The 12,551-nt window shown below is 46.1% G+C and overlaps 1 protein-coding gene across 2 annotated transcripts in view; it reads left to right on the forward strand.

The window, feature by feature from the left end:
- Nucleotides 1-12,551, forward strand: part of LOC135913357 (glycine receptor subunit alphaZ1-like) — a 191,165-nt gene that overhangs the window by 163,419 nt on the left and 15,195 nt on the right. For both annotated transcript variants that reach the window (XM_065445956.1, XM_065445957.1), the window contains exons 5-7: nucleotides 5,564-5,876; nucleotides 7,678-7,812; nucleotides 8,483-8,844. In XM_065445956.1, coding sequence (XP_065302028.1) covers nucleotides 5,564-5,876; nucleotides 7,678-7,812; nucleotides 8,483-8,844 — 810 coding nt within the window. The remainder of the gene's footprint in view (nucleotides 1-5,563; nucleotides 5,877-7,677; nucleotides 7,813-8,482; nucleotides 8,845-12,551) is intronic.

The raw sequence follows: 12,551 nt of genomic DNA on the forward strand, positions 1-12,551 counted from the left end.
TATCTTTACAAAACACGCGAAAATTTTTCCAGCTCGCATAATTGAAGGTCTCCTTCAAGATCTTCTTAGAAAATGTCCGCCTCACTTTGTTGTTTCTACGGACGCAACACAAAATTTAGAAAAGGCTGGAGTTGGCATCATTACAGATCAAATTAACTTCTCTTTTGCTCTCAGTCTGACTGATTACACTCCGATATTTCCTGCAGAGTTTCTGGAAATTATTCTGGCCAACAGAAAATTGGGCCCGCAGAAATATAAAGTAGTAATTTGTTACACATGCACTTTCCGTTCGCACACATTTAACTTCTAATAATCGGTCAGACCTGCTGAATATATTTTCGACTCTTGCCCTAGACAATTTATCTGAGGTCAGCTTTGTCTGGGTCCACAGACATAGTAGAATCTTTTTATGTAAATCAGCTGACTCGCTCGCGTCGTCGTCACGCAATGGTCCAGCCTTAAATATTCTTGTTGATTTCGTTTTTACAACGGGAGCTAGGTTTAAACGCCTTTTATTTCTAAATTCTAATGAATCATCCTTACTTTCAGCCGATGATTTTCGACATCTAAATTTCCGGTGGAACACAAGCACATTCCTTTCACGACAATGCGAGATGACGTTATCAAGCTTCCGTTGTAGAGTTCACGGGCTAAATGTTTATCTTCGTAGATCTGGTTTATCCATAACTAACCACTCCTCTTTTAACGCGATAGCGTTAAGGGCCCAGTGTCGCAGAGAATCTGGTGTCAGCGTCCAGCGTTGACCGTCTTGTGCGCGACAAATCATTGCGAACCACGCACACCCAACCACACAGACTCTACGTGTAGCACATGGACGTTACCAGCATAATTGAATTTCTGAAAGTACAATGCGTCAGAAAAATCTTAAAGTACGACTTACAACCCACACACATGATAGCCTCGGAATGTAATTTGAATATACGGGAAAAACAAAATTCTGTTGCGTGGAAACTCAAACACAAGCTCCTTTTCCAGCCTCCCTACCATTCATAGAGCGGCGCTCCCGGTTCCTCGCAACACCATCCAGATGGCGCTTGCGTTCAGAGAGGTCGCGTTTCTACCAGAGAGTTCGCCTTCGTGCATGACGTTCGTTCCCAGCGTTTCGCGGTAACCATTGCGGTTATATGAGCTACAGTTGCCGGGAAGCATGAGCAGCCGTCAGGGAACTTTGAATACCATCGCGCTCCACTTTTGTAGGCGAAGCTTAAACGACCTCCAAATTTTTTTAATGAAGCAGCAACTGCGAACCATTTTTTTTATTTCTCGCCGCCGCTTCTCCTCCCTTCGCATAATGTTCTTCATACTTCAAACTGGTTATCTACGTTTAGCGCTCACAACAGCAAACATTTTGTCCTTTGGTGCTTGCCAATTAGGCACAAGCCATGTGTCTATGATTACTGCTCTACCCAAGGTCGCAGAAGCGTCCGGAAGGTTACGATGCTAAGGTACCGACCATGGACACTTTATTTTGTTTTATTTGTATTTTTACTAAGTTTATAAGTAGGCCCTCTCAAATTTTGTGTTAGCATTTAGTTTCCTAATGCTTCGTTCTTGATGTTTGCCTTTACCCCGATTGGTATTTTGTCGGGTGCCTTTTTCAAACAACCCAGCGTGGTCAATGACCTCTGTGGATACGAGCCATGTTTTGAGGCAAGAACAACAGCAAAACTCCATGACTGGAAAATTTCACTGCTGAGCACAAGGAAGCGCGTTCGATCGTCGCAGCGGTGGTCGATGAATGCGCAAACGCTCCTACACTGCGTATTGGGTGCAATTTAAGCAATTCCAGGAACCACTCAGGCTCGGATCTACCCGTGAGTCTGAGTGTGAGTGAAGCCGGCTGGGAGTAGTCTTGGCAGGCCTGAGTGTAAGTGGGCCCTAAGAAAAAAAGAGGGGGGCGGGGGTATTTTGTCAGCGAGTCTGAGTCAGATTAGTTTATCTGACGACCTACGAGGCTCCGGGTGGTCAAATTTATTCCGGAGCTCTGCACTACGGTATACCTCAGAATCGGCTGTTCAGTTTAAGGATGTTAATCCCCACAATTCAAGTAATTTCTTTTTTTTTAATTTAGCGAAGTGCGCGGTACAGAACAAGTATGGACGCTGTGAGACGTAAACCATGTTTCATAATGCCAGTAGACAACTAGGCCACCTTTTCATCCATAATAAGTGAACTCGGCATCTTTCTCGCTCTCCCATCTAAAAGGACTGTACTCGCAAGTATACCCGTCTTTGCATGTGCTCACGCGTGACCAAACTTTCCATCACGTGACTTGTTTCCAAGCACCGAACTCTCGCTCACGAACTGAGTTGCTATTTTCTGCGAAGGCAGCGATAAGACCTCTAGCGCAAAACGTGCTTCGGTACGGCAGGCAGTTTTCGTGGACGAGGAGGGCCGTCGAGAAGCGCCTACGTTCAGCGCCACCTTCACGGTTTCCGCGAACTCGGAGTGCACGGGTTGCCATCCGCCAGCTTCACTAGTGCGCGACGGCACCGCACAGACACCGAACACCCTCGAGTTTCGCCAGTCATCTCCGCCGGCCAGTCGGCGTGATATCAGCCACGTTTCTGGCGGGTACTAGAAGGGAAACAGAGAGAGTACAGCACCGGGTACGACGTGCATGCCATTTAAGTCGGTGACGGTTTTCGATACACGGACTGCATCGGAAGTGAGCGCGTCGTTTCACTGTTGCCACTCGATTGCACGCAACAGTTTTGCGGAGCGGTGCTGAGCGCAAGGCAGGCTTCTCGCGTTCGTTCTTCGGTGGAAACATTGTCTAGTGGTGCAAGCCCTGGAAAGACACTTTCCGTATCGCCACTTTCAGCCGCCGCAATCTTTGCATAGTTGACAGCAGAGTTCCAAAACTCTGTCGTCTCTCTTTCTTTTCTTTTACTTTATTTCCTTTTATTTTATTTTATTTAATGTGCGTTTATTCTTGCTCATAGAAGCGACAAGAACACGACTGCTGAAATCTTGAATATCTCGTTCTACAATGTGGGTTGTAAGATTTTCTTTCTTTAATTTTTCTATTTTTTTTCATGTACATCCACGAACATAAAGCTTTCATCACAGGTCACGTGCATTGCAGTCGCACAAAAAGAAAAGAAAAAGTGAGGTTATGGTTGGCTCTAGTTAAAGTTGGCTACTTGTACACTAATGCTATGGGAAGTGATCTGCTTCTTCCGCTATTTAAAACGCTAAAGAAAATAATAACCGTAGATAGAGCAGTGGAACTGAAAACCATGCGCTTGATTTAAAAGGCAGAAAAGCGACAGCGCAGAACAAAGCATTTTAAAATCTTATTCTGGGATATTACGTGCCCCAAACCACGATCTGATAAAAAGGCACAAAGAAAACAAGCAAAATACGGGTAACGCAATGGAAACGTGGGTAGGAGAATAGGTGGTAAGTTTTGTTACACGAAATCGAAGGTAGCAGAGAATTATGTTGAATGATGAGCTTCAGAAATTTTGCGAGGCTTCGGAAATTTCTCAATGCATCATTCGCTAGGCTATAGGTCCGCCCGCAGCTATAGGAACATTCCTTCTTGCGATGGTGCAGGTAGGGAGAGTTGGACATCTGAGGGAGAGAGAGGTCTTTGCTTTGCATTGTGCTTAATGAGAGTGACAATGGGGATGATTATGACAATCAGGAGAAATTCAAGAAGTAAATGCCCTACTAATGTTAAAATTAAAACAAATAATGGGGTTTTACATGTCAGAACCACGATATGATTAAGAGGCCCGCCGTAATGGCGGACTCCGAATTAATTTCGACCACCTGAGGTTCTTTGACGTGCACCTAAAACCAAATACACGGGCGTTTTTACATTTTTCCACCCTATAATTGCGGCCACCGTGGTTGGAATCGAACCGGCGACCTCGAACTCCGCAGCGCGACGCCAAAGCCACTCCTCTACCGCGGTGTGTTAACTTGTTTCTCAGTTGTGCTGTGCTCACCCTGCTGTGCTCACGCCTGTGTTGTGCGGACTACGGTGGTGCTGTACTTACTCTCTCTTCTTTTACCTTTTAGTCTTCCATTTTCTTCTTTCTCCAAGCAGGGTAGCAAACTACGTTTTCTCGCCTGGCTTAACTCTCTGCCCGTTTCTGTTTATCCCTCACTCGGTTTTTCTCCGTTTCCAAACTTTGCTAACGTGCATAACAATAAGACTTTATCTCTCTGTGCTGAGAGATAAATGCCGTCTTTTTAAGCCTTAGACAGCAACTACGAAGGCGAACGCCTGCAGGACGACTGTCTGCATGTTCTCAAGCTTTGCGTCTCGTCTCCACGGTCGCGTAGTCAGGCGATGCGCCACGTAATTACAAGAGTGTTCAGGCGAAGGCTGCCACCAGCACGAACAGGCGTGCCGACGTACACACTGTGTAGCCCTGTTTTACAATTTCTTACGAAGCTGCAGCAACAGGGCCCCAGCTGACATATAGATTCGACATCGCGAGCTAGCACGCTTCCTCGAAAAGCGAAGCTAGCGTGGAAACGGCGAAATCTTAGTAATAACCCGAGGCGGCTCCTTCGGCACCTCGCCGCTTGACGTCTCGTATGTGTTAAGATAGCCTGAACACAAGGCGGATGGCGGCAAAAGGCGACGACAGAAGAAGCCCCACGCGGCGGCTAGCGTTTGCTCGGCTCACTGGCGGGAAAACTCAGGAAGCAGCGATACGGGTGCACCGAGGAAATGAGGCTGGTGTTGAGGGCAAGCGCAAATATAACCAGCCCACACCCCGTACGGTCGAGGAAATTTGCTCCCAGGGAAGCCTGAACGAAGGTGACTCCCCAGGCCGTCCTTTCCTCTTTCTTTTTCCCTTTCCTGTGTCGAATCGCCGGAGCTGCCGCACGTCGGAACAGTTCCTGTCACGCGTCCGCTCGCCCAGAAGCGAAGACGGGTTCCCGGTTGCGTTGGCGACGGCAGAAGCCGTTTCGCTGTCGAAAGCACGCAGCCGGCTATTTGTCTGCGTCGGCGCTTGGTCAAGTGATGCCACAGGGAAAGCGGGGTCTAGGTCATTTCGTCCCCTTTCGAGACTGGACCGCGTCGCGCCCAGCCGTCGTGACCGTTCTTTTGTTTTCTCGGAAAGAAGAGAGGAAGATAGGCGAGAAGAAATGTGGTGGCTGTGTATGCGATGCTTCCCCGCCTGCAAAATGGGGCGTATTCGTCGTGGTTGGGGCTCGTGCCTGTTTTAATGGCAGGAATGCTTTTGGCGCGGGTAACGCTGACATGGCTTAACAGTACTGCAGCTGCTAGCAAGCAAGAAGATAGGGACATCAATGTATTATGCTTCCGTTAAGCGTCTACGTATACTTTTGCGTATTTTCCGAGTTACACTTACACTAACTGATAAGGAAATGTACATCGCAACCATTCGCGGCTTGTCGTCAAAGTAGGCCAAAGTTACAGGCTTAGAGAAAGAACTCGCTAAGATAAAAGTGAGCGGGTAATTTGGGCGCACATGCTCGTGCGTGTCTCTAATGTTTTCTGTTCTCTGGAGATGACCCCGCTTGACTCGGTGTGCCGCGACAATTCGTGCAGGAGTACGGCATGGACATCTACCTGCGCCAGTCATGGCAGGACCTTCGGCTCAACGTGACCAAGTACGGCGTGACCACGCCGGTGACCATCAACGGCGAGGACATCATGAGCAAGATCTGGAAGCCCGACCTGTTCTTCCGCAACGTCAAGGAAGCCAGCTTCCACTACGTGACCGTGCCCAACAAGCTGGTCAAGCTGGGTCCCGACGGAGAGGTGCTGTTCAGCATGCGACTCACGCTGCGCCTCGCCTGCTTCATGTCCTTCAAACACTTTCCCCTGGACACGCAGAAGTGCCACATTCTGCTTGGACCCTGTGAGCAGCAGTCTCCATTCCTCGCATACTTTAGTGTCGCTAGAGTAGATCACACTGTGTGAATGAGAAACACTTTCGGTGTGTTGAATGCTCAACGTAAAGGAGCGTAATAATGGAAGGAATGGGCGACGCATGGGACAGTGGCGTCCGTGTGCAAGGGAGCTAGGGTATATGACGTTTGTCGGCTCAAGTCAACACAAAGTAACAAATATACTGAGTACATTATGTATTTTTGAGTATAACTTGTATTTGCTGAGCACTTGTGTATTCCTCGTTCAAGCGTCCCTAGTTCGTGATTGAGTCTTACATTGTATATTTGATGGACTTTCTTATTTTTATTTTTTTTCTATTGCTTATTTTGTTTGCTTGAACATGTATAAGCCCATCGTACCGAACGTTTTTTTTTTTTTTTGCGCCCACTATATTGCTTATTGATCCAAGTGCGCTAAAGCTAAGTGCTCGCCATTGGGTTTATGTGTGCGCCCACATTAATTTTTTTTATTTCTTCATGTCATTTCTGTGTATTCATTAAAATAAATTAAATTATGGAGTTTTACGTGCTAGAACTATGATCTGATTATGAGGGGCTGTAATCATCAGACAATCAAATGTTGTCACAAAGTCGGCGACAAAAGTGTCCACTATTAAATCTTGTGCTGCGCGTTGAATGAGGATACACTGAACAACGTACCTATAGTCTCTAGGTTTGTTATGCTCTGCTGAAATGGTGGTGCTGCGGTGAAGCAATTATGACAGAGAGAGGGAGAGAGAGAAGTAGAAGACAGGAAAGGCACAGAGGTTAACCAGACGCTCGTCTGGTTTGCTACCCTGCACTGAGGGTAGGGGGTATGGGGATCAAGAGAGAGAGGAGAAAGCAATTATCAGAAATTCCAGCAAGGAATCCACGTGCAGCCAACAACGTATTCCCCTTCCTCGAATCTAATGCATGAAGTAAACATATAGTTGCTATGACCTACCCCATTCGTCGATGCAGCGAACTTCCACAGCCTGTCAATTATTCAATCTTGAACTTGTGATATTATTTGGCCGATACCATTCGCCTCGGTTGCTCGTCAGCTAAAATTGATTCTCCAGGTTATCACGAAAACATGATGGTGCTAAAATGCTCGTTAGTGCACAATTTGTGCACTGTGATGCGAAATTTCGCCTGGTTGCTAAAGTGTCATTTTTCTTTTCTTATTTTTAATAATAGGAAGCTTGTGCAAATTGCTTTAAAATTGTGAATGTGCTTTTCAGATGGCAAAATCATTCAGTTTCTGCTTAGCCTTCCTACATTTATCGCCTCAGCGTTCCATCCGCAGATAAGCTGGATAGAACAAATGAAAAGTGCATTTTTAAATATTTTTTATTCATAAATACCAAGTTTGATTACATGGGCGTATTGAAGCGACGTTATACAAAGATAAACAGAATGTCCATTATAGTGTAAAACATTCATGTAACAAAATTTTAAAAAGTTGTGTGAACTTCGGGTGTACTTGCAAAGTGAGCAGCAAGCAAAATAAGATTCACTTCAAAACAGTCACTGCTCACGCAGTCGAATATCAGTACATTAGAGTTCCTGTCGGAGGCCCCTTTAGTATCTAGGGAAATTTAAGCAATATACAGACTTAAGGCGGATGGTTCGTTATGACTGCCTTATTTTGCCAGAGTACAAAGTATATCCATAAGGTAGAATCTGAAACAGGATATGCAAAAATTTGCAATCAACTAAAAGTATCCGTAGTGGAAGGCCTTGTTATTCAGCACATTGTTCTCATATTGTTGCTTAAACTTGCAGACGCCCAAACCATAGAACAAACAGCCATTTCGTGGCAAGACACGGACCCCATTGTGCTTGAACGCCCCATCGAAATTCCCGAGTTCGACCTGGTCCACAACTCTTACGGACATTACAACCGGGCGATCGACACAGGTTGGTACACGCTTTTTGTTCACGAAACACGTGCTTAGCGTTTTCACAACATACTTTATTACCCTTTCGACTCCATTCCAAATGTAATCTAAAGTACAACGCTCACTAACTTTTACCTTTTCTCACAATATAAGATACTATTTGCCTTAAATGTGAACGTGGGCTTACATGCCAACCATACACTAGATTGTACACTGTGAAATACTAGTCGATGCAGCAGTAAGTCAACTGAATCTTCACTAGAGTGTATTAAGAAAACTAAAAGCAGTGTGCTGCATTGTTCACCATTTATACTGTGGGTAAATTTCGCATTTTCCTTTTTTCAAAAAATCCCTAGGAGTGGTTTCAAGGCGCCAAATGTTCTAGTTTATATGTACGCTAGCGCTCTTACTAGGGATAGTCAAAGCCAGTGGACTATAGAGTCATCCTAATGTAAATTTACAAATTTTCTACTCGTGTTGTGAGCGTAATCTAAGGCGTCTTCTAAATAACAGTATTTTCGACTGAGCCAATCATGGTACTCTTTTTTGCGATGTGTAATGGACATAGCCTCGCAGTGAGTCGACACAGCCCTTCATATGACTTCTGTCAAAAATTTCGCTGTAATATTTCGAAGCTTTTATTATATATCACAGGCTTGTCCGCGAACTACTCACCTTCCGCTGCGCAGGCGTGTTCAGTTTCCTGAACGCGACGTTCATCCTGGAGCGGCAGAACGGCTACCACCTGATACAGACGTATCTGCCCACTTTCCTGATCGTCATGATCTCCTGGGTCTCCTTCTGGCTCAACGTGGACGCCACGCCCGCGCGAGTCACCCTCGGAGTCACCACGCTGCTCACCATGACCACCGTCGCGTCCGGTGTGCGCACCCAGCTCCCGCCCGTGTCATACATCAAGGCCATCGACGTGTGGATAGGCGCCTGCTCCGTCATGGTCTTCGGAGCCCTGCTAGAGTTCACGCTAGTCAATTACCTCTCCCGAAGCAAACTACGACCCGAGGAGTTTCGCAAGTCCATCAACATCTTCAACGTGAGTTTTTCTGCTTTCGGTGACCTCCTGTTCGTTGATAGGCAGTAGCTATGTCGTTTTTATCGTTCCTTTCTTCTTTCGGCATATTAGGTATTCTTTTGTTTAGGAATCACCCTTGTTTGAAAAAAAGATATCCTATTGAAACGTTCTTCAATCTTGCGTAACTTTCTTGATAAGTCGCCCAACCAACACCGAACTGACTCGTACATGTTAATCCCCCTTCGTTACTAAAGGCCTTCAATATAAAAAGGAACACAAAGACAAGACAATAGTACAAGCTTGAGATAAAGCTTTCAATTGCTTATTTGTGCGAGAACAGTGCAAATTTCTGTAGTTGCTGCCTTAAGAGACAAGCAAAATGAAGTTACTTTACAATCAAGCTGCCATTTGCATGCCTACTTGTTAGCAGTGGTAGTAGTAACAGCTGCGATGCTTGTCGTACCAAAGTGGTGATGCCACATACAGTTGATATATAGACCTCTTAGAGCTCTTTCCAAGGCCCTGTCTATTTTTTATCTTTGAATATTTTTACTAGGTTTAAGCTTCTTCAGGACCGATCTGGTTCACTTCATAAACGTATTAATATTTCTATCTTCAACATAGAGGCCACAAGGTGGCTCCAGGAGTGTGACATTGGCGAATAAAGGTCTCTCGCTCAAGATTTTTGTCGTTTTTCTTCCACGCCTTTTATCTACATGTGACAATGACAAGTTCAAGAAAGGAAGTTAACGCTGACCCAAGCGTCTATAAAACAATCGGCTTCTCCTTAAAGGTTGCTACACCTCGTAAAACATGTGCACAAGGCAAAGCACGCTTTGAAAATAAAGACAAACATCAGTAGCGGGCGGAATTCCGTTTGCTGATTATATATATTATATATTCAGTGTAGACTTAACGGTAAATGCGAGATAAACGCGTTATAATTAGGAGATCGCACCTCTTTGAGGTCCTGCATCCATGATTTAGACCGAATTCGCAACATTGCAAAGTGTTGTTCAGCAGCTTACTGGACACACGTCCTGCCTCTTCGAGGACACTGACAGGGGCACGGGAGCAGACCACAGTCACGTGATATATACACACACACACACACACACACACACACACACGCACACACATATATATATATATATATATATATATATATATATATATATATATATATATATATATATATAGTGCGGGACCTCTACCGCATGACTGGCTTTCCCACTTCACTCCATACATTTCATGCCCATTTCACATTCCCACTGCTAACGCATTAAAATAGCAAGGTTCACACGCTTATCGGTTCTTTGTTTATTTCACATAAATTTTTCAGCGCTGGCAATTTGCACTCTAACTGATGAATTATGACCGTCAGATACCGAAAAATAATAGCGTAAATGTCTTTGACTAACTTTACTCATGTGAAGAGACAATGAAGCCAAAGAAAGCATTGGGGTAATCATTAGTAGCTTTAACTGAAGTAAAAAAATGACAAGTTAAAGGAGAATAAAAGTGGACGAAAAAAATAACTTGCCGCCGGTGGGAGCCAAACATGCAACCTCCACATCACGCGTCCGTTGCGCTACCAAGTGTACAATTGTGCGTAGCACAATTGGTAGTGGAACGCACGCGTAATTTTGCACTACCATTTGCGCACTGCCAAATGTGCATCAATTGGTAGGGCCCATTTTGTACCAATTATTAGTACTGCTAATTATGCACTGCCAATTGCGTACCACTTGTAGCAGAATCGGAAGAGCAACGCATGCGTAATGCGGTAACATCTTGATAAGGGCTAATTGGTTCATACTTAGAACTGAGATTGAACAGCGCAAATAAAACAAGGACAAGAGGAAACACTTTTCTGTGGTAATGCGGTGGTTGTGGGCTGGGCTCCCACCGGTGGCAAGTTGTTCCTTTGTTTCTTTTTGTAGAGTTTCATTTCTCTTTAGCTTGTGATTTCTGCACTTCAGTTAAAATTATGAATAATTGCCCATATGATTTCTCGGACTTCATTATATGTTGGCGCCATATTGTGGTTACTAACAAATATCGGGCCCCTCGGTTTCCCTTTTTCTCATTCGTTCCGACTACCTTTATTATTCGAAAATACCGTCAGTTTATGTAATCACACACATTCTTCAAACACACAATACAATTGATTGTAGTCCGCTTTAGCCGTTACATAATTTCTTGGATAATTTTCGCATTATGATGGCGTCAATGCCCTATGGAGCGATAAAATGCCCTAGGTTTTGCTACGGGGAAAGCGATTTTCCTTCACGTGTTTTTCCGTCTTCCTTTTGTGGTCTGAACGTTTCTGCTTCCTTCCTTAAGCCATTTAAGAAAACCGCTTTTCTTTGCTCATTATTAGCGCGGTCTTCTATTTTGGTTTGATTTATCTCTTGCTCTGTGTTTTAGTTTTCCGCGTAAGAATAAGAAAGGCGTTCCGTTTTTCTGGCAATATTCTCGCAAAATAGGTCACTTTTTTCCTTCATGGCTCCCGGCGACGCCAACCCGACCCCACCGGCTCCGACACCTGCTGCCACTTCGACGACCTACATCACCCTCTCCGCTCCCCGTGATCCTGGCGTATTCTCGGCAAAAGATGGGGAAGACGTCGAGGACTGGATCAGCCTTTACGAACACGTCAGCCGCAATAACCGGTGGGACCCAACTATCATGCTCGCTAACGTCGTCTTTTACCTCGGTGGCACACCTCGAGTTTGGTATCGGACGCACGAAGATGAGCTGACCAGTTGGGATTCGCTTAAGCAAAAGCTTCGAGACTTGTTCGGCAACCCCTACGGTCACCAACTTGCCGCGCAGAAGGCGCTTTCCGGTCGTGTGCAGACGTCAACGGAGCCCTACGTCACGTACATTCAGGACGTCTTGGCTCTATGCCGCAAAGTTGACGCACACATGACTGAGTCCGACAAGGTCTCCCACATCCTCAAAGGCATTGCCGATGACGCCTTCAACTTGCTCGTATTTAACAACGTCGCGACGGTGGATGCAGTTATAAAAGAGTGCCGCCGCCTGGAATTTGCTAAAAGCCGACGTATCGACCAACAGTTTGCCCGTCTGCCCAACACCCCAGCGACATCTTCCTGTGCCGACGCTCCTCGTCCCAACAACACTGGCGATGTTACCAGGATTGTCCGGCGTGAGCTCGAGGCCGCCTATCCGGCTGCGTTCGACTCCAGCCCCCCCAATGCACCTGCAGTCACTGTTTCCCTGATCCAGGCAGTTGTCCGCCAGGAGTTCGCCAACATGGGTACTCACACCATCTGCTCGGCCCATCGCCCTGATCCCCACCCGGCATCTTCGATTCCACCCCGTCCCGCACCTTCTTACCCACCACGTTTCCGCAACCCCTCTGAATGGCGCACTGCAGACGACAAGCCAATTTGTTTTCACTGCCATCGAATTGGGCACATTTCTCGGCACTGCCGCAGTCGCTGGAGTTCCCTGAACCAGTCAACATATACTGCCTACTCTCGCCCCCCAGATGGCCTTTCTCGTCGCTATGCTGCCCGCTCAGATAATGCCGCCACCGATTCTCCTGCGCCGAACCGCCCCTATTCTCGTTCACCTTCGCCCCAACGACGACAATCTCGCTCTCCCCAGCCCCGTCGTTCCTATTCGCCGACTCCCTTCGGACGCCGCTCCCAGCCGGAAAACTAGACGATGCAGCGCCTCGAGGTGACGCTGCATTG

Source organism: Dermacentor albipictus, chromosome 4 (genome assembly GCF_038994185.2).
Source record: "Dermacentor albipictus isolate Rhodes 1998 colony chromosome 4, USDA_Dalb.pri_finalv2, whole genome shotgun sequence".
Classification (NCBI taxonomy): Eukaryota; Metazoa; Arthropoda; class Arachnida; order Ixodida; family Ixodidae; genus Dermacentor; species Dermacentor albipictus.